The 21,067-nt window shown below is 49.2% G+C and overlaps 1 protein-coding gene across 1 annotated transcript; it reads left to right on the top strand.

Moving 5' to 3' along the window:
• The first annotated feature begins 7,220 nt into the window (after positions 1-7,220).
• Positions 7,221-17,541, top strand: TEX35 (testis expressed 35). The gene is made up of 9 exons (XM_045876401.1): positions 7,221-7,259; positions 8,029-8,079; positions 8,627-8,695; positions 9,659-9,715; positions 10,426-10,485; positions 15,506-15,570; positions 15,798-15,990; positions 16,362-16,405; positions 17,490-17,541. Exons 1-9 carry the CDS (start codon positions 7,221-7,223, stop codon positions 17,539-17,541), a joined length of 630 nt encoding a protein of 209 aa, XP_045732357.1.
• Positions 17,542-21,067: the final 3,526 nt, after the last annotated feature.

Raw genomic sequence — 21,067 nt, 5'->3', positions numbered from 1 at the left:
TTAATTCTAAGAGATAAAATTTAAAAGCCCCATGAGGTAGGTAGTTTATTATTACCCCATTTTCTGGAGAGGAAACCAGTTCAGGGTGCGTCAGAAACTAGCCAAGGTCATATAACGCATGTGGAGAGGCCCGTGGGGTTTGAAGCCAGGTCTGCATGATCCTCCGGGCCTGTGTCCCCCGAGGTTGCCATTGGCGGCCTCCCCTCGGGGCGGCTGAATCTGCTGGAGGCAGCGATGGAGTCCCCGCAACTGCAGGCAGGCTGGCCTCACGGCTCCTCCTTTCTCTCTTTAACCCCAATTTTGCAAATGTCAAGGGGGAAACGCTGACGTGGGCTGCGGCAGTCGGGACAGGCCACCCCTCGGCTCCCAGAGCCGGTGGTGGGTCCCCGCCCTCAGCTGAGGTGCCCTGGGGCTGCCTGGGCTCCTGGCTCCCCCACCTAGCTCTGTGACTTCAGAGAACGATTTCATGTTGGAGCTAAACAGCTTCCTCCTCCGTAAAATGGAAGCAACAGTAAGGCCTCCTTAGGATAGTTACGTAGATGAAATAAAATCACACTCCAAGTGCTTGGTGAAGACCCTAGTTCTCTCACTATGGTGATTCTCCATCTCTGTGGGCGAACCCTTGGCTCTAGTTCAACCTGAAGGGGGGAAACCCTGGCGGGGGTGCCAGGAAATCATTGCACCACAGTCCACAGGCCCACAGCCCCTCTTCAGGGGAACCCTAAGTCCCTCCTCCCCAGTGGGACAGCCTAGTGGTCGTGCCATGAGCCCTGCCCTTCCGCAAGGACACGCGAGGCCAGGGGGCTGAGGCTTACCCGCACACCTGTTGGCCATTGACCAAGCTGTGCGCCAGGCCGAGGAGACGCAGGGGACTGCAGAGGCTGGGCAGGGCTCGGAGCTGGATTTGCCCTCTTGAGAGCAGGTCTGAGAAGATGCTCAGAAGGGGGCCAAGACTGAGCGTAGCCGTGCAGCCGTGGCCCGGGGCTGCTGGGGGAATCTAGAAAAACGGAATTCCCTGCTGAAAGGGGATCGGAAGGTATGGACAAATGCCCTCCTACTTGATGGTTTCCAGGGGACAAACCACTAGGAATGAGCAGAGGAGGTACGGCTCCGTTGGAATGGAGCCGAGCAGACGGAGAGTAATGCCTTCCCAGAAGACTTTGCCTTGATGGCGGCCTGGGGAGAAAGCTCTCCAACAAGGGGAAAGGGAGGAAGGAAAGCTCTAGTATCAGAGCAGCCGGAGGCTAGGGTCTGTGTGGGAGAAGCCTGAGAACCCAGGGCCTCCTGCTAGGACCGCCCTGGAAAGAGGTTCAGGAGGGCAGGGCCTGAGGCCAGGCCCGAGGTCAGTAAAGACGGACGATAAGCTCTGTTCTGGGTGAAGTAACCAGTCAGGAAGGCGGGAGAGACAGGTCATGTGATGGTTAATCTTATGGGTCAGCTTGACGGGGCCAGGGGTGCCCAGATACTTGGTTGAACATTATTCTGGGGGTGGGGGGTGGTGTGTGAGGATGTTTCCAGAAGAGATTAGTATTTGAATTGGTGGACTGAATAAACCTGATTGTCCTCCCTAATGTGGGTGGGCCCCAGCCCACCTGTTGAAGGCCGAGGTCTCGTCCCATATACGGTGCAGGTGTTTCCAACTCCACATCATTATCTCAAGACTCTATCCTTGGAGCAGGCCTCTGGGAGCAAGAAAGGCGAGCCGAAAGAAACCTTCCTCTCTGCCTGCCTGACTTCGAGCTGGGATATCAGTCTTCTGTGCTTGGAATGGAACTTAACCACTGGTTCTCCTGGGCCTCCCGCCTGCAGACAGCAGAATGTGTGACTTCTCTGCCTCCAGGATCACAGGAGCCAGTTCCTCAAAATGAATCTCTTCGTAGATAGATGGGTGGATGTACCTTAGGCAGATTTCCTATTGATTCTCTTTCTCCGGAGAACTCTAATACAGGTAACCAAGTGGGAGACAAAATAGAAGGTGCATAGAATGCCCGGGGGCGGCGGGGGGGGAGTGCAGCAGGGAGGAGGTCAGGTCAGGCTACCAAGTAGAATCAGCAAGAACCTCCTCATGGATACCAGACCGGCACAACAACGTCTCCTTCATGTAGACTTTGGGGTTTCCAGTTTCTAATTCTCCATGTCCTGAGAGCTGAGGGAGATCCATGTACAAAAACCTCAGGGCTGCTAGGTTTATGGATATCCCATTCTTTCCTGAGGCAGGAACCCACAGCACCTCTGAGAATATGTTACCTGCACACAGTCTGACATGGTGAAATATGAGCTTGACCCACACAGCTCAGTTCTACACTGTTAGGGGCTGTGCAGATTTAAGTCCTGTCCAAACCGCTATATCTAGTGACAAGGCCAGGTGGAGGTGAACTTGGGCCAGATGGAGTAGAGAAAGCTGATTTGGTATGCAATGCACCTGCCGGGACAGGCCAGGCATTCTCTATGGACCCATCTGATGTTCCAGAGACGGGTGAACGCCATCTAGGGCCCAGCATGGTTGGTTTGTAATCCTCCTGGGAGCTTCTTGGGTATAGTTTGAAACCAGCCCCTGTACTCGGGGCAGGGAGAGATGGAAGGAGGAGGCAACCGAGGAGGTTAGCAGGTGGCAGGTATAATAAGCGAAGGGGTCAACTTTTGATGACCGTCCCCAACAGGGTGGTCCCCCTGATCGGTAGAGGGAACGCGTCATCTTCAGAGGACCGGGCAGGTGTTGGCGTTAGGAAAGTCAGGCATGTGGTGGGTAACGTGGGCATGTGGTGGGTAACGTGGGTCTTGTGCTCAGTTTTAGAAAAGAACCTGGTTCTAGAGGAACCAGGGCACTGGGAAGCTCACAAGGCCAGGAATGGGGTCCAGAAGAGCATGGGAGAGAACCAGCTCCAAGAATGGGCCAGGCCTCTCCTTTGGGCTCCCTCAGCTCCTGGGTCTACTGACTGTATTGTAAGTGCAATTCTATGGAGGCTTCTGTCAGCCGCATGACCGATGGGTTCCTAGGGGCCAGCACCATGTCTTAGCTGTCTCTGTGTCCCTGGTGCCCTGCAGCGTGCTTGGCATGCAGCAAGTGCTCAGTGAGCATGTGCTGAAAGAACAGGGGACTCAGTATAGAGCCCCCCAGCATAGTGAACCAGAGCTGCTTGCTCAGAACCAGGCTGGCCCAGAGCCTGGATGAGCAGTCTGTGAGTGAGGTGTGGGGCTGAGATCCAGGCACGCCCCAGACTTCACGGTCCTCTGGCTGGGTTGTTGTGGTCATGGTTTCTAGAGGCGGGAGAAGGAAGGGGATCACTTTGTTTCGATCAATAATTAGACAAAAGTAAATGAACACTTGTGTTTTAGGGGGCTCAGGAAATGAGTGTGGCTTGCTTTGGTGTTTGATTCCTTCCAAGTTGTCTTCCCTTGTGCTGTGATTTTCACCATGAGTTTTGCCACCCAGAGGAGCCATGTCACTTAACGCCTCCCTCCCTCAGCTTCAAGTAGGAGCCCAGGGCCCCAGAGTGTTTGTCTGTCGCGTGGCCCAGGAGCACCCCAGAACCCCGTGGTGAGAGGAGCCGGGGCGACAGACGGCTCTTCTGTAGGAAGAAGACGGGCAGGCTTGCAGATTTTTCCCTAGCAGCTGAACGACATTTCTGGAGAAAGCACTCCCTGCAGAACCAACATACAGCATAACATGCTATCAACCTCTTGCAACGAAAAGGCCAGCCAAGGTGTCTTGATGGTATAAGAAGCTGAGAGCTTGGCTACTTGCTCCTTAAGCCTATTTCCTCTGGTTCCTGGGAGAAACTCAGCCGCGTGTCCCAGCCTCCTTTGCTGTTAGGTGTGGCCTTGTGGTTGCGTTCTAGCCAAAAAAGTGGGAGCGAGTGTGGTGCAGGATGCTCTCAGGACTAGCCCACAGAATTCTGCCATTTGCGATCCTCCATGTACCCCTTGTGAACCCTGGTCCCCAGAAGGCCAATCCAGAGAGGCCACTGTGCCGCTCAGGTGTATGGCTTCAGTGATCGATGGAATTTGGAGGTGTCAGAGGTAGAGAGGAGGCTTTTAGGGTCTGGGGTAGCAACCATAGAGAATCTCTGAGCAGGGATGCCAAAATAGGCAAGAGTATAATTGCTGTCCTCTATTTGGACTCCATCCAAAGAGAGTAAAGGGAGGCCAGCCAAGTAAGGAGGTCCCAGGAGCCATATTTAGCAGAAGGGGAGCCTCTGACTGTTGGTGGCTCTTGTTTTATCTCACACAGCAGGCTGTTCTGTAACAGGTCCCCCCGGGTCCTGGAAGGCCCTGGCAAACATGTCCCCGTCATGGGGAATGCATAGGTAAAAAAAAAAAAAAAAAAAAAGCCTGCAATCCTCACACATTTGCTCTGACTTTTTACTTCTCATTAGCTGTATTGAATTATCTGGAGATTTACAATGATCTGTTCAGAATATTATGCATATATATATATTAAGGATTTTTTTTTTTTTTACAGGAAAGACAAAGCAGGCACTAGTCAGGGGAGGGGCAGAGAGAGAGAGGGACAAGCAGACTCCCCACTGGGCAGGGAGCCCTACACAGGGCTCGATCCCAGGACCCCGTGATCATGACCTGAGCCGAAGTCCGATACTTAACCAACTGAGCCACCCAGGCGACCCCAGAATATATTTTGTTCCTGAAATAGAGGTACTAGAAATTCATGATAGAAACTAGATGTAATTTTTTCATAGAAACAATGTAATAGGATTATGATTCTAGCCAAGGTCTGACACAATATTTATAGAAATGATCAGAAATTGCATAGTAACGAATGTGTCAGTGACAGACCTCCCCTGGCACAGTGGAGAGCCTTCTGAGATGTCTATAAATCAGTCAAGTAGGACAGTGCGGTAACCAATCCCAGTAAAGCTCCAAAAAATGTATGAGAGAGGTTCCCTGGGGCCAGGAAGCAGAGAGCCCAGATGCTCAGTGTGTCGGCGGGCTATTGTAGGGTGAACTGTCCAGGTCATCTGTGTTGAACCATGTCAGTCCACGGTTGACTGGAGACCGCAGCTGTCAGGCTTCCAGGCACCTTTATGAAATATTCTGTCCTCATCAAAGGGCTTTGGAACACTGGGTCATCTCGAATCACAAGAGGCCAGACTCAGAGGCCCAAGGCTATTTTTAAATTCTCCTTCCCCCACCACCAGCCTCCCATACAACGTTGTCTTCATAAAACCGGAAAACCAAAACCTTTGTAAAGAAAAGAAAGTTCAGTTGACACAATTTGGAGAAAAGAGACATGTGGCCGCTGCTTTCTCTCTGTTGTAAATATCCCTTTTCCACCGAACTCGCATCGGAACATCTGTGGGCTTTGTGCTCCCTGCCCTTGTCCCGGTGAGTTTTGCCATGAAGGGGGTATAGGGAAGGAATACCTGGCATTCTTCAGGTAAGAACAGCCTATGGCTTGCATAGACCCAGTTCCATCAGAGCAATATCCGGTGTCACGATGGTGCCTCATGCCATCGCAAAATCTCACAGGAGAAGAAAATAACATGAGATTATGGATTTCCTCAGCCCTCAGAACGCACTGATAACAACAGTGATGTATTTGGACGCGTGACTAGTACATGCTGTGAGGAGGCAAAAGCCGGGAGCCGCGGGTCAGTTGTTATCACCTGTTCAATGATGAGAATTATAGATGTATCATTTATAAAGCAGTTTTACGAGACCCTGATTTCTTTTAGACCCAGTTTCCCCCCACACAGGCCAGTGGGCTCATGGGTTATGCTTGGCTCGCAGGAGGCGCATTTAGCAGCTGCTCAGCCAAGCAGAGGAAACTTTGCTGCAGGTCCAGGAGGATCTCAAGCCCAGACCAAGAGGAGACGGTGCCCACTTCCACCGGGGCTGGTAAATGTTGAGATGGAGTCTGCCATTTTCCCTGCGGTTCCCTGCTCAAGGCTGCAGGATCTTTGGGAACTTGTGGAGAGAGGGCCCTCCTGCTCTGTGGCCGGCAGATCTGAGAGGACAGAGTACCTGGAACCTGGAAGTTTCTCCCCTCATTGACTAGCAGGAAGAGGCGCCTAGGAAGCTCACCACCCCTCTCCCCTGCTGAACAGAGTGATAGACACTTCTTCCTTTGGTTGTGATGGGACTATGAGCAACGGCCGTCAGCAGGTGGGGGGCTCTGTTACAAGCCCCTGAGAAATGCCATGGCTGCCGGGGAGGTGCCCGCGATCCAGCCTCTGGGAGGGACAGGTGCTCGCGGTGTGTGAGCGGGAGGGCAAGGGCCCAGCTGCCCATGCGATTTGCGGCCCTTTCTGCGCCCCTGGGCTGTCTGTCCTCAGAATTCGCACGTTGGCCGTTTTGATTGCAGCTGGTCCTTGAAATGAGAGGGGAGGAGGTAGAATGCCCAAGAATACCAAGAAAAGAGAAATTAGGCTCGCAAGCCGGATGCTGATTGATTTTTAGGTCCCACGAGAGGCCAGGATCCTTGGACTCTTCAGGCACAAATTACAACCCCCCGTCAGAATGGCCTCAGTATCCTCCTCACCCCCAGACGTTTCTCATCGTCAGCACTGTCCACGCTTTGCTTCTTGCTCCAACCCTCTTGCAGGATGATAGAGGACCCGAGGGATGTGACTGGGGTGGTGCAGGGGAGAGGGGCAGGGCCAGCCATGCAGGTGGCCCAGGGTGTCAGAAGCCATCCTGCTAGGGTTGGCACCCCCTCACCCCGCCCCCCCCAGGTTAGCACGGTACATGCACCTTGAACCAGAGGGACTTCGTGGGGTCTCAACCCAAGACAGCTCCGGAGCCAAGGAAGCGTCTGTCCACATGGGGACATCAGGGCAGAACCTCGTGCAGACTTGGGGGAGAACCAGCAGTTTGGGGCAGATACCTCCTGGTAGGTAAGTCCCGCTGGGAGAGGAGACAGCAGCTTTTACTTCTGGTGAGGTGTGCCTTCCGCACGAGGCCAGTCCTCAGCAGGGGGTTCTGCAGGAGCGCCCGTCTCCCCCTTGCAGGAGGGAAACCTCGTGGCTTCAGAACCCGCCCTGTCCCTCACACAGTGGCTGAGGCCCCCTCGGCTCGAAGCTGTGGTGACACTCCCCACCAGTAGGCGGGACCTGGGCATTGTGACCTCAGCTGTTCCGCACACAGAGACGTGGTCATCCTGCCCTTACCTTGGCCTGTAATCTGCATAGGACAGTGGCCTGGTCACAGGGGCCCATTGTGGGGAGGTTGGGAAGTTAAAGAACACTCTGGCCTCCTCCATCATGTCGGCCAAGAAGGCAGAACTAAAGAAAACGAGCCTGGTAAAGGAGAAACACTGCTCGACAATGTGGGGCCTCTCCGAGTTCCTGCTGGCCGGGGCCGTGGGGTGGGGGTGGGGGGTACAGAGAGCTCTCTGATGAATCCTTCTTGGCTTTTTTTTCTCTGCTCTGAGCTCCAAGTGGCCTCTCAGCCCGGAAGGAGGGTGGGACTAATCCGTGGCCTGGGGGCGGGAAGGAAAGAGGCCTCTGCTGACTCCCTGCAGGACAAAGAGCAACGTAATAGCCCCAGCACCTCTAGCCACCCCCGGAGCCGCGTCCCCGGCCGGGCCCATGCCAGGCCCCACTGAAGGGCACGTCCATGGCACACAAGCACCATGTTAGATGATACGATTCGTGCCCCCGATTTGCAGATGAGAAATGGGGGCTCAGAGGGAGTAAATAACCTCCCGGGTGGCACAGCCACAAGCAGCTGAGGTTAGGGTGTGAGTCCGTCTGTCTCCAAAGCCTGAGCTCCTGAAATAATACCCACACGGTTTCCATAAAGTTATCTCCAAGGGCTTTCCCTGCTCAGGCCCCCAGCAGGGAGAAGGAGGCCTGAGGACCGGGCAGGTGCGTGCTCAGAAAAGGAAGATAAGCTGACAAGGTCTGGGGTGTCTTGACTCAGGTCCTGTGGGGGGGCGGGCGCTGAGGTCAGGTGCAGGAGGACAGGCAGGGGTGGATGGGGGGCCTCTCGAGAGGGCTAGTGTGATCCCCCTCCTCCCCAGTCCTGATGCCTGACAGGCGGTGGACTGCCAACCTCCTCCCTCCACAGAACAAGAACTATAAGGCAGTGTGCTTGGAACTGAAGCCAGAGCCGACCAAAGTAAGAAGCTTTTTTGAGGCCATGCCGGCAGCCAGGCCTGAGACCCGTGGGGAGGTGACTTGGAGTCAGGGGTCATTTGCTGTTCCTGGTGGCCAAGACCTGTCCCAGGTGCTGAGGAATACACGCGAGAGAGACAAGCTCTCAGCTCTCACAGAACTTCACACTAGTAACTAATGTGACACAGAATAAATAAGGAAAACTCAGTAGTGTCACCTGCTAGGCAGAGAATTAAAATAGGGAGGCAGGGCCCTGGGCTCAGCATGAAGCCTGAGGAAGGGCGCTGTGGGCGGAGGAAGGAGCGCATGCAAAGTCCCCGAGGCAGGAATGGGCTTGGCTGTTCAGGGGGCCAGGAGGGCAGTGGCGTGATGAGGTGATGAGCTCCGAGTGAGAGGAGAAGGTGGCAGGAACTGCTTCTTAGGCGGGGCCACCAACTCTCACCTCCGCCCCAGCCCGAAAGGAGGAACGGAACCTCAGGGGGATCTCTCCTGCCTCGTCCACCCCACACCTGCGATTTCCAATGTTCTGTGTTTCTGCTTCCCACCAACAGACATATGACTACAAAGGAGTAAAACAAGAAGGGCCGTTTACCAAACCAGGAGGGACGCACCAGCTAAGAGTAGGTGTGCCAGCCCAGGGGGCGGGGGCGGCAGAGCACAGTCGAGATGTGGGCCCCCCACCCACGGCTGGGGCAGGTCCCCTGCTGGCGTCTGGGGCTTTGCCCCAGGACCCATGGCTTTACTCCCTCCGCAGCTTTTTGTTTTGTTTTAACTCTGTATTTTGAACTAATTTCAGACTTATGGAAAATTTTCAAAAAATTGGGCAATGAATTCTAGTGTACCTTTCACTCAGATTTCCCAAATGTTGACATTTGATCAGGGTTCTCTCTCTCTCTCTCCCGCTCTCTCTCTCTATATATATACATTCACACACACACATATGTATAATATAGGTTTCATATATATTTCATAATATAGGAATCATCTGGGAGCATGTTTCTCTCAAATTTCAGTGTATACTGTCTAAAAACAAGAACAATCTCTTACATAACCACAGTACAGTGATCAAAATATCAAAGTCAGGACATGAACATTGATTCAGTACTAGTCTATTTGTACCAATTGTTCCACTAAGGTCTTTCCTAACAAGAAAAACAACTGTTTTGATGTGGGATCCAATCCAGGCCCACACATGGTCTCTAGATTCCATGTCCCTTTAGCTTCCTTCCATCTGGAATAGCCCTTGAACCTTTGTTTTTTGGGACATTGTCATTTATGAGGATTATAGGTCATTTATTTTGCAGACTGACCCTTCATTTGGGTGGTCTGATGCTCCCCGATGATTAGACTTGGCTGCACATTTTTGGGGGTCACATCACGGAAAAAAGGCATGCCCTTCAGTGCATCTTATTGGGTGGCATATGATGTCTCCATGTCCCACTCTTCCATTTTCTTAACAGCATCTTTTCCTTCCCCCCTAGCGGGAGCCATCTCTCTGTTCCTCCTCATTAGGATTGCCCCAGGATCTTCCTTCCATCCAAGACATTTCCTTACTCCTTCTCTTCCCTGTTTTATTTCCCCAGAATGAACTCAGGGAGGTGAGGGAAGAGCTCAAGGAAAAAATGGATGAGATCAAACAGGTAACAGGGTGAGACTTTTCAGGACCTGGAGGAAAAGGGTAGCACCCAGGAAAATGCAGTGCTGGACTCTGAATAGTGAGGGGAATCAGGAATTGCATGGAAAAAGCCTCAACCTGACTCAGCCTGATCTCCTTCAGTGTTTCGGTGCTGTGCAGCTTAGGATATCTAGTTCTTATTTGTTTGATGCTTAAACCCAGGTTTTCAACGCCAAGAACTCTCTAAGGTGTCACACTGAAGGTTGAAGAGATAGAACCTTAGTGACAGAGTGAGAGGGACTGACAGGAAAGTGGGGACAGTCACAGATCAGTTCCATTCTCCTTACCCCACCCCCCCCTTGATTATACCACAGAGAAGGAACTTTCTTGTTGCTTCTTGGATGGAACCACCTATGGCAAACTCATGAAGAGAGGGAGTGCGTAAGCAAGGAGGTGTACAGGAAGCTGTGGTCTGAGCTCTGAGCTCCACTCAGAAGCCTCGCAGTAGCTAGATCTAAGCCCCGCCAAGGCTGGTGGGGAGTGGGAGGCTTCATGCTACATGTATCCTCATCCCTTCGTAGACTCCGTGGGAAGAAAAGGCTTAGATAGGCCACGACACGTCCATTCCTTGAGCTTTATCCAGCTCATTCCAGAGGATCAGCTGCTGCCTTTTTTAAAATGCCACTGAGACGGCTCCAATGTCGTAATATGTGCTGTGCCTTTCTTCTTCATTAGATAAAGGGCGTAATGGACAAGGATTTTGATAAACTCCAGGAATTCGTGGAGATTATGAAGGTGAGCATTTACTGAGCCCTTTCCATGGGCCGGTACCATACTAGAAAATACAGAAGGAGATGCTAGACCCTGCCCTGTAGCCACTTACAGTCTAGTAGGAAGAGCCAAACTCTCTGGAAAGAGGGAAATAGCAAGTACCAAGCTACATGATAATTGGAGTTAATTAGGAGTCTGGAGAAATAAGGAATGAATGTGGGCTGGGGTAACCAGACAAATCCTTACAAAGAAAGTGAATCTTAAGGTGAGCTTTGAAGGCTACGTTGGAAGCTTAATGCAAATCTAACCAAAAGCCCAATAAGATTAGTTTTGAACTCAACAATTACTAAGAGGACCATCTAGACTCTAGAATAGTGGTTCTCAAACCTTGATGTGTGTTGGAATTTCCTGGAGCATAAATAAAATAGAGCCCAGGTCCTATTTGGAGGGGGCTTAGACCCTTGGATTTTTTTCACATTCCCCAGATGAAAATTTGAGAACCACTGATGTGGAAGCATAAATAGGCAAAGGCAGGTATCTTTAAATTTTGAAGAGTTACAAGGGGGTACTACCCCCCGTCAGATATATAAAATTCATACAAAGCCACAATAATCTTGTCTAGATAACTAGCCAAATGAACAAAACCAGTGTAGATAACCCTGTAACAACATCTCCACCAGGGATACCTGGGAGGATTTAAAAATCAGTATACCCAGTCCCTGGCCCAGATGGACTGAATAAAAATCTCCAGGGTGGGCCACAGTTGCTTAAAACTCTCAAAGCGATTCTGATGCTTTCCCCTGGATAACAGCCAGATCCTAAACACTTTAGCTGTAGCTATTAACCTTGGCTGCACAGCGCAATCACCTGTATTGTGGCTTTGACCTTCTACCCAGGCTGCACCCCAGAACAATGAAATCCGAGCCTGTTGAGATGAGGTCCAGGCATCAGTATGTTTAAAGATCACCAGGTGATTCCAATGCACACTCAAGGTTGGGAACCGCAGTTCCATAAAATTTAAAAGATAATAAAGATGATTTTTAAAGTGTTAGTGAGAAGAAAAGGATTATGTATTCATATTAAGAACATTGCTGGATTATATGAAGATAAACTTAATTCAGTTAATATTGTAAAAACTGAAATAGTCCATAAAGTGAATTTAAATAATGAAACCCAATAAGAATAAATTATATATAAATATTTAACTGGATGGTCTAAATACAACAGAAGAAATCACAAAGGAAATATTGATACATTTAACAATATAAAAATTTAAAAATCGTAACAGGAAGTTACCATAAATAGAATTAAAAAACAAACAACAATTTGGGGGAAATAATTTTCTACAAATACAATAAACATCTATAAAAGTTTTTTATCTGTAACATATAAAGCTCACACAAATCAATAAGAACCAAATAGGAAAATGGGCAAAGGGTATGAACAAACCACAAAAGAGAATACAACTAAAAAGCAACACATATATTTAAAACGTTTACCTTGTGCATAATCAATTAAATGCCAAATGAAAACAATTCTTAGGTCATTGTCACATTCAACTAAGTGAAATTTTTAAGATTTTAATTACGTATTTGAGAGAGAGAGCGTGGGTGTACAACACTGGGGGGAGGGCATGGAGAGAGAGGGAGAGTTGAACCCTGACGCAGGGTTCCAGCCCAGGACCCTGAGATCATGACCGGAGCTAAACTCAAGAGTCAGACACTTAACCGACTGAGCCACCCAGGCGACCAAATAAGCGAAATTTTAACTTATGACAATTATAGAACAATGCAGAAATGCTCTTATACTGCTGATCAGAGTGTAGGTTAGTACAACATTGGAAGGGAATTAGATAATAGGTATCAAAAAAGATCAAACCCCTTGACTTATCAATTCCTCTTCTCACAATTTAACCTGTGAGAATAATCAGAAATACTAGCATGGGTATACGTAAAAAGATGTTCATCACAGGATTATTTATAATAGCAAAACTTTGGAATCCACGGTTTTCTTTTTTTTTTTTTAAGATTTTATTTTATTTATTTGACAGAGAGATAGAGCAGGAACACAAGCAGGGGGAGTGGGAGAGGGAGAAGCAGGCTTCCCGTGGAGCAGGGAGCCCGATGTGGGACTCGATCCCAGGACCCTGGGATCATGACCTGAGCTGAAGGCAGACACTTAACAACTTAGCCACCCAGGTGCCTGGAATCCACGGTTTTCAACAGTAGAAGAATAGCCATATAAATTAGGGTATATCCATAGAATGAAAACTAGGAACTATTGGAAACAGTGTTTAGAAAGAATTCTTACAGGTGTACCTGACTGGTTCAGTCGGCAGAGCACGTGACTCAGTCTCAGAGTTATGAGTTTGAGCCTCATGTTGGGCATCGAGCCTACTTTAAAAAAAATAATAGGGTGCCTGGGTGGCTCAGTTGGTTAAGCGACTGCCTTTGGCTCAGGTCATGATCCTGGAGTCCCTGGATCGAGTCCCGCATCGGGCTGCCTGCTCGGCAGGGAGTCTGCTTCTCCCTCTGACCCTCTCATGCTCTATCTCATTCTCTGTCTCAAATAAATAAATAAAATCTTTAAAAAAATAAAAAATAATAAGAGCAATGCCATGGTTGAGTTAGATGTTAACATTAAGGGGAAACTGAGTAAAAGGTATATGGGAACTCTTTGTACTGTCCTTGCAACTCTCAGTAGAACCCAAAATATTTCAAAATAAAAAGCTTATTTAAAAAAATAGGATGCTGGGCGCCTGGGTGGCTCAGTTGGTTAAGCGACTGCCTTCGGCTCAGGTCATGATCCTGGAGTCCCGGGATCGAGTCCCGCATCGGGCTCCCTGCTCAGCAGGGAGTCTGCTTCTCCCTCTGACCCTCCTCCCTCTCATGCTCTCTGTCTCTCATTCTCTCTCTCACAAAAAAAAAAAAAAAAAAAGTTAAAAAATAAAATAAAATAAAAAATAAATAAAAAAATAGGATGCTTATAATGAGAAGTGAAAAAGCAAGATATAAGTAATCTATACAGGCTGATCTCAGTTAAGTGAAAAAAAAAAAAAACCAACTAAGTAAATATTTAGAAAAAAGACTAGAAAGAAATACACCAAAAGGGTTAATAGCAATTATTGCTACGTGATGAGATTAATTTGTTCTTTTATGTTCCTCTATATTGTCCAAATTTTCTACAAAGGGCGTGTATTATTTCTATATTAAGATGCAAACACAGTGGGCGCCTGGGTGGCTCAGTTGGTTAAGCGACTGCCTTTGGCTCAGGTCATGATCCCGGAGTCCTGGGATCGAGTCCCACATCAGGCTCCTGGCTCGGCAGGGAGCCTGCTTCTCCCTCTGACCCTATCCTCTCTCATGCTGTTTCTCTCTCTCTCTCTCTCTCAAATAAATAAATAAATAAAATCTTTAAAACAAAAAAAGATGCAAACACAGTGTTTTGTTAGTGGGCAGGACTGGGGATTGAAAGGCACAAAGGAGGCTATTTTGGGCACAGGGAACAGCTTGCGCACAGCATGGAAGCAGGATGAACGTGAAGTGTATCACGGTCAGTGGGGAGATCAGTCATGCAAGTGGGATCATCTGGGGAAGCTGTGAGAAATAAAATAGAATGGGCACAAAGGCAGTAGATAATGAAGGCTTTTGAAAGACAGGCAGACAGGTTGGGACTTGGTTGTGTAAACAGTAAGAGATCTCTGGAGATTCTTAATCAAAGAACATGCTAGAGGCAGCACTTCAGAAAGGCTGAGCGGGCAGCTGTTTGCAGGTGGCCCCGGGCAGGGCGGGCGGGAGAGCAGGGGTGGGGGCCGTCTGGAGCAAGACATCAGGCAGGAAGCCACTTCCCCACTCAAGATGAGGGACGCTGGACCAGGTGTGGGAACAGAAGGAAAACAGTAAATCTGAAAGATGCATCGAAGGAAAAATAATATTCTTGGTGACTGATGCAACAAAGAGAATGAAGGAGAAGCAAGCATCCATGACCCCAAAGGCAATCCAGATGGGTAGAAGAAAGCGGTGACCATGACAAGGACAGGTGGCAAAGAGCTGATTTAGAAGAGGAAACAAGGAGATCACTTTGGGACATGAGTTTGAAGTAATAGTGAGACTTCTAAGAATGGGGGACATTTTGACTCTGATAATTTGAACCCAGGGGGCATTTCCACTTCAAGGATATTTTTGCTGTATTTACGAGTACAGCTACTTTATTCAAAATGTATAGCACTTAAAAATGCTTTTCAAGAAGGTATTTTTGAAATCCTCTCCACCCAGACAGTATGATTCCTTGATCAGTTTTCTACCACAGATCTGTAAAGTCTTGCCAAATCTTTCATTTTTTTATTAAATTATGTTTTGAAGCAAATTATATTTCATTTATATTTTATAATGGTCAAGCCAACCCTGTGTTTGTCCATAACAGATACGATCGGTGATGACATCTGCCATCTTAGACATTCTCTTGTGACCACTGTTTCCGTGCCAAGTTTTCCAGATCCAATTTTACAGATCTAAACTCGCCAAGAGGATTTTACTCTTCTTTCAGTTCTTAGTAAATGATAAACACGAGGTGCCATTTGAGCTACTGTTTCTTTTATGTTGACCATTTCTGCCAGAAATCTGGTTAAAGAAGAAGCAAATGTACATGCACAGGATCTGGGTGCAAGGGTCAAAACATTGGAGTCAAAAGTGTCTTTGAGGGATGGGTCCCAAGATTTATTTTCTCAGCTCCATCATTTTATAGGCATGGAGCCAAAGCAGATAATGGTCTCATCTAAGTGTGGGATCAGGGGAAAAGATTTCCTGTCCTCTGACTCCTCTGGAGACTTTGGAGGAGCCCCTGATGACCCTGCCTGTGCTTTGGCCTCATCATGGAATGGGGGAGGGGCAGGGAAGAGGAGGCATGTATCCCCCAAGGCCAGTGAGGATTCTTGAGGAAGGAGGATGCTGAGGTCATCTCTGAGTGGTTGGCAGAGAGATGCAAGAGAAGAGGATTTCCAAAGCCCTTCAAGATGATCATTCTAGCTTTGAATTTTCTCTTGAAGGAAATGCAGAAGGATATGGATGAGAAGATGGATGTTTTAATAAATATACAGAAGAACAGCAAGCTGTAAGTGTAACCTGCACCCATCTCTCCTCATCCCTAAAGAATCTCCTCCCTTCACTTTGCTAAGTGTCCTCAGGTCTGGAGGACTCTCAGACTCTTCACGGTCCTGTCTTGGTTTCTGTTACCCCAGTGGCTTGGGGTCAAGGTCTTCCCTGGCCACCCACGCTATGGTTATCTCCTTGTCATGTTGGAAATTATTTCCCCAACTCTGCCCCTCCCTGAATTCCCAGTCCCCTTAGAAGAGGGCCAAAGGAACAGCAGGAACTCAGGCTGGTAGGAAAAATAGACACAGACCCACAGCTCCGGCTCAAGAAGATGGATGGAGCTGATGGAACACCACTTTCTCTTCACAAGAAGATGATGGCACTAGAAAACCCAAAAAAGGACCCTCTGGATTCCCTTCATCAATGCAGGTCATGCTGCGTAAGTGAAGCCTTACCCTCCCCCTTACTCTGGTGCTACCCCCCAGTCTCCTGCTGCTCCTTGATGCCCCCCTCCCCCCGCGCCGGGTCCTCTCACTCCCTTACCTCTTGCAGTGAAGGGATGGGTTCCACCCCTCTACTGGCCCCGGATGCCTCCCTAGCCCGGAGCCCTCTCTGGGATCCTGCCCTCTAGGCCCGGGGAGATTTCGAAGCCATGCCCAAGTAATACCCAACCCCTGGATGTGCCTGCTCCCAAGTACCACTGTATTGTTCTGTCCTTTCCTAGAGTAAGACCCGATGAGGTGCCCAGCAGGCTGGCCATCTTGGACCAGGGAAAAATGATCTTTCTTGTGCCGTTTCTGTCCTCTACAGGAAAAATGTTTGTTGTGTGCCCTAAAGAACAACTACAATCAGGGGTAGGTAGACCCCCGTAAGAAGTCCTTGTCTCAGCCGGGTGCCCCATCATCCCAAAGGCAGTGGGCTCAGGCTGCATTTGTGTCACATCCCACCTGTGGTCATGCAGACTCTGCCCCCCCACCTCATCCACTCAGTTGTAGAGGACATGGCACCAGGCAGGAGGGCTTGGGGACCCCAGCCAGGAGACTGCTGCCCAGAGGCTCCCGTGGAGGGGGTGAGGGGGGTGCCTCACTGGCCACTGAGCTGACCTTGCCTCCTATTCCTGCCTCTCTCTCCCCCTCTAGCAGCAGAAAACTTCCATATCAGGCCTGGCCACCCTTTTCATCCTTGGCTTCTGGAGCTGCTATCTGATTTATCTGTACTTCCATCCCTATGTGGTGGAGGACATGCTCCCAACCTAGGGCCGCCGCGGAACCCATCAGCAGCTCCGGCTACCCCCGCCCCCCACCCCGCCCCAACACTTCGAGCTGCACGGCAAAGGCTTGTGGCCCTCGGACCTACCACCCTGCTCCAGGCCTACCCCCACCCGGAGATTAAAATCTTCGTTTAAAGCCAAAGCAGGTATCACTGGTTTGAATATCAGCCCCAAACTTCAGTGTGCAAGAGTGTCACTTTTTTTGTTGTTCTAGATCCCCATAGTTCAGACTCCAAGTCCTCTTTCTCCTTCCTGCCGCATCAGTGGGAAATTCTGTCCTGGCCATTCTCAGGGTCATCCCTCTTCCCTTCCGATCCCCCTCCACTCTGCCTGGTTCTGCAAAGGTCTCCAAGGTCCAAAGAGGGGGGAGGCCCCAAGGATAACAGCTGCTTGTCTGTGTGGTTGTAGCAGAGACCCCCATGGCCCTACGCACCTTCTCCCTCTGTGTTCTTCGTTCCTGCACTATGTGCAGGGTGGCGAGACCCAAGAGTCTTGGGTGAGTGGGGGACCCCTGGGCCTGGGGTCTAGCCTGCACTGCTTCCCTTGAGGTCTTGTCTTGGGCAGAACTCAGGGCCCCGTTTTTCCTAGGAACTTCATCCCCTTCGTGGGCTCTGGGGATCCACCTGCCCCACCCTCCTGATGGTATCCTGTCCCCCGACCCAAAAGAGACATATCCCTTCAAAGGCCTTAGGCCTTTTCAAGAGTGGGATGAGCCGGTGACCTCCAACTGCTCCGCTCTGTGTCCTGCCCCAAATCCCCTAACTTGGCCACTAGCTTGAAATGAGAGCAAAGAAAGATACAGAGAAAACAGTACCTCAATAAATTCTCCTGTCATCTGGTGGATTCTTCGGGTTTAGTTTAATGGAGGAGGAATCAGTAGGATTCCATATTTTATTTCACACCAGCTTTCTTGTTTCATCTCTTTGCTAAGTTGGCTGCTTAGACTTTTAGCCAATCTAGTGAATAATTGACCACGTTCTTAATGGCCACATAATAATGAGCCATGTATCAGGTTTCTTTCTTTTTTTTTTTTTAAAGATTTTATTTATTTATTTGACACACAGAGAGAGATATCACAAGCAGGCAGATAGGCAGGCAAGAAGGCAGAGGGAGAGGGAGAAGCAGGCTCCCTGCTGAGCACAGAGCCCAATGCCGGGGCTCAATCCCAGGATGCCGGGATCACGACCTGAGCCGAAGGCAGACACTTAACCATCTGAGCCACCCAGGTGCCCCTTGGGTTTCTGATATACATTTAACAAACAAAACCCAAAACAAAACCTAGGCCTTGCCCTCAAGGAGCTTATAGCTTTAAAGGAGACATGGTAAACATGTTTATTAAAAATATGGACCATATACAAATAAGGACAATAATCATAGCATGTGATGAAAGCAAAATGATTTAGAAATGGGAAAAAGAAGGGTGGGTGTAGATTGCTCACATCCTATTGCTGCCATAACAGATTACCACACATTTAATGGCTTACGGACAATGCAAGCTGGGTCCAAAATGGGTCTCATGGGGCGAAAGTCAAGGTGTTGGCAGGCCTGCATTCCTTCTGGAGGCTCTAGAGGAGAATCTGTTTGTCTCTTTCAGCTTCTAGAGGCTGTGCCTGCATCCCTTGGCTCATGGCCACTTCCATGGTCAAAGCCAGCAATGGCCAGCCAAGTCTCCCTCATTCTGCATCTCTGACCCTGATTCTTCTTCCACCTCTTCTTTCCACTGGTAAGGTCCCTTGTGATTACCCTGGGCCCACCTGGATAAGCCAGCCTACTCCTACTTTAAGGTCAGCTGATGAGCAACCTTGCTTCCCCTTGGCTACATAATACAACATATTTGCAGGTTCTGGGGATTCGAACATGCACATCTTGGGGGGCTGTTATTCCACCTACCACAGGGGACTCCCCAGAGCCTGTCCCTGGACTTCCAAACCTTCAAACACTTGAGGGCACCACATTGTGTAGTTCTAGGCTGTTGTAATAGACCCACAAATCCTCCATGCTCTTTCAAGAGGAGCTGTATTCCTCTCCTCTCAAGCGAGGGTGAGACACAGTGACCTGCTTCGAATGAGGAGAATATGGCAAGAGGGTGCCGCCTCCAAGACTAAATCATAAGCGACATGTGGCTTCATCTTGCTCTCTCTCAGATGCGCGATCTGGATAAAGCTCACGGCCATGTAGCGATGACATCCAAGTGGTCCTAAGGAAAAGGCCACAAGGTGAGGCACTGAAGCCAGCCCCCAAGAGCCCTGTGGGGCATCATCCTGCAGCCCCTGCCAGCATCTTGACTGAAACCTTCTGAGAAGCCCCTGAGCTGGACCCACCCAGCTAAGCTCCTTCCAAACTCCTGACCCGCAGAAACTGTGAAATGATAAATGCTTGTCGTTTTAAGTTGCTAGGTTTTGAGGTCATTTGTTATGCAGCAATAGATAAGACATGTTCATTTTTTTTTTAAAGACTTCAAAAATTGAGCCACAAAGTATGTGGTTATACGCAGAAATGTACAGTTTGATGAGTTTTTATATATGTATACATCACTGACCTTATTCTAGAACATTTCCAAAACCTCTTTCCCACCCATACCTGCCCTGCTCCCCAGTTACCACTATTCTAGTCTCTATCCTGATGTATTATTTTGCCTGTTTTTGAACTTGATACAGATGGAGCCATATATGTATTTTTTGGTCTCATTTCTTTTGCTCAAAATTACATCTGTGTAACTCATGCATATTGTGTGCATAGCAGTTTATTATTTTGTAATTGCTGTGCAGTTTCCATTTTGTGAATACACCATCATTTATCTATTCTCTCATTGGTGGCCTAGATGATTCTTTAAACAGGCGAAGTAAAAGCAATTTTCCCTGTTACCCTCTGTGCATTTGCCCAGTCTTTAAACACCTTCCCTGATCCATGGTGCCCTGCAATTCACTTTATATCCCCCTTTCTCCCTCAACAAAAAATATTTATTAGACTGAAGAAAACATCAAGCCTGGGGCTTAAGCCCTGACCTCTCACCAAAGCTTGGATCTACCTGTCTGTGCAGGCCCCAGCCATTGTGTCAAACTCAGTACAGACAAAATCAGATTCCCCACCTCTGCACCCAGATCCCTTCTCTGCCTCACTTCCCGACAGGGGTCTATGTCCTTGCTCAGTGTCCTGGCAGTTGAGCCCCTGGCCTCTTGTCCCAAAGCCCCTTTAGTTATTTTACGATTTCTGAAATTATGGGTGAAGTACCTATTATAGGCTGGCAATGGGATGCTCCTTCCTCTTTACCCTGCTCTCTAGCACTTCCTCCATGACATATCTTTGATGGCTCTCAGGACATTACTGGAAGCACTGAGGATAAGAGTGAGGGTTGCTCAAGGGCAGAGATCTGTCTGTTACCCACCAGCCCTGCCCCTTGACGGATGTGCGGGTGTGTGGCTAGCATTCCCAATTTCTAACACGGGTACCATTTATTCAAGTTTTACACTTTCTCTCCCACCCTCCCTCCCATAGCAAATGAGCTACCAGTTCCCAAGCAATCTTTATAACATTCCCAATGTCCATTCCCAGTCCTCCTATTCCCATACATACTCTAATCCAGGCTCTTAGCATCTGGATCCTAAACCACTTAGAGTAGTTTCTGGCCCACTTCCCTTGGCTCCAGGAGTTTCTTCCAACTTACAATTCATTCTGTGCACCCCACTTCCAGATACTTGGTCCTTAACTACTGCTTTCTACTCCAACACTGTCCCTTGGTCAAAACCTCCAGTGCCCATTCCTCATGGGATAACATGCTGTTCAACACGCTGTTCAAGACCTTGCACTTCTGATCTGATCTTAGACGTCTGAAGTTTTCTGCCCCTCTTCCTATTGGTAAGCCTACACTGTAGGGTCCCACATGTGCCCTGCACATCCCCACACCCTTGTCTTTGCTCACCTCATCCTCCCACCTCCACAAAGCCCCCATCATCCCTGATGGACTGCCCTCAGCCCCCACACAGATCCTCAAGGACTCATGACCAAGCTGCTCAGCCATTCAGAGATATTTTCCACGTCCTTACTAGCTCCAGCCTGCATATGTCTTTCCTCCCCATGCAGCTGGTCAGTGTCTAGAGCCAGCGCTTCCGTCGTCTTCCTCATCCTCAGCATGGACGGCAAAGCCCTGCACTTGGCAGGTTCTTAGGAAATGTTTGTTGTGTGGTGCCTGGGTGGCTCAGTTGTTAAGCGTCTGCCTTCGGCTCAGGTCATGATCCCAGGGTCCTGG

Source organism: Mirounga angustirostris, unplaced genomic scaffold (genome assembly GCF_029215605.1).
Source record: "Mirounga angustirostris isolate CCGP_5_RB_7025 unplaced genomic scaffold, mMirAng1.0.hap1 SCAF_6, whole genome shotgun sequence".
Lineage (NCBI taxonomy): Eukaryota > Metazoa > Chordata > Mammalia > Carnivora > Phocidae > Mirounga > Mirounga angustirostris.
Note: the sequence above shows the minus strand (reverse complement) of the source record. Positions and strands in the feature narration are given on the sequence as shown.

What these genes read in the sequence shown, in the direction of transcription:
- TEX35 (XM_045876401.1), top strand. Translation starts at nt 7,221, where the DNA reads ATGTCGGCCAAGAAGGCAGAACTAAAGAAAACGAGCCTG. An exon ending in AACTAAAGAAAACGAGCCTG is followed by an intron (nt 7,260 to 8,028) that starts GTAAAGGAGAAA and finishes CTCCCTCCACAG; the next exon opens with AACAAGAACTATAAGGCAGT. An exon ending in TGAAGCCAGAGCCGACCAAA is followed by an intron (nt 8,080 to 8,626) that starts GTAAGAAGCTTT and finishes TCCCACCAACAG; the next exon opens with ACATATGACTACAAAGGAGT.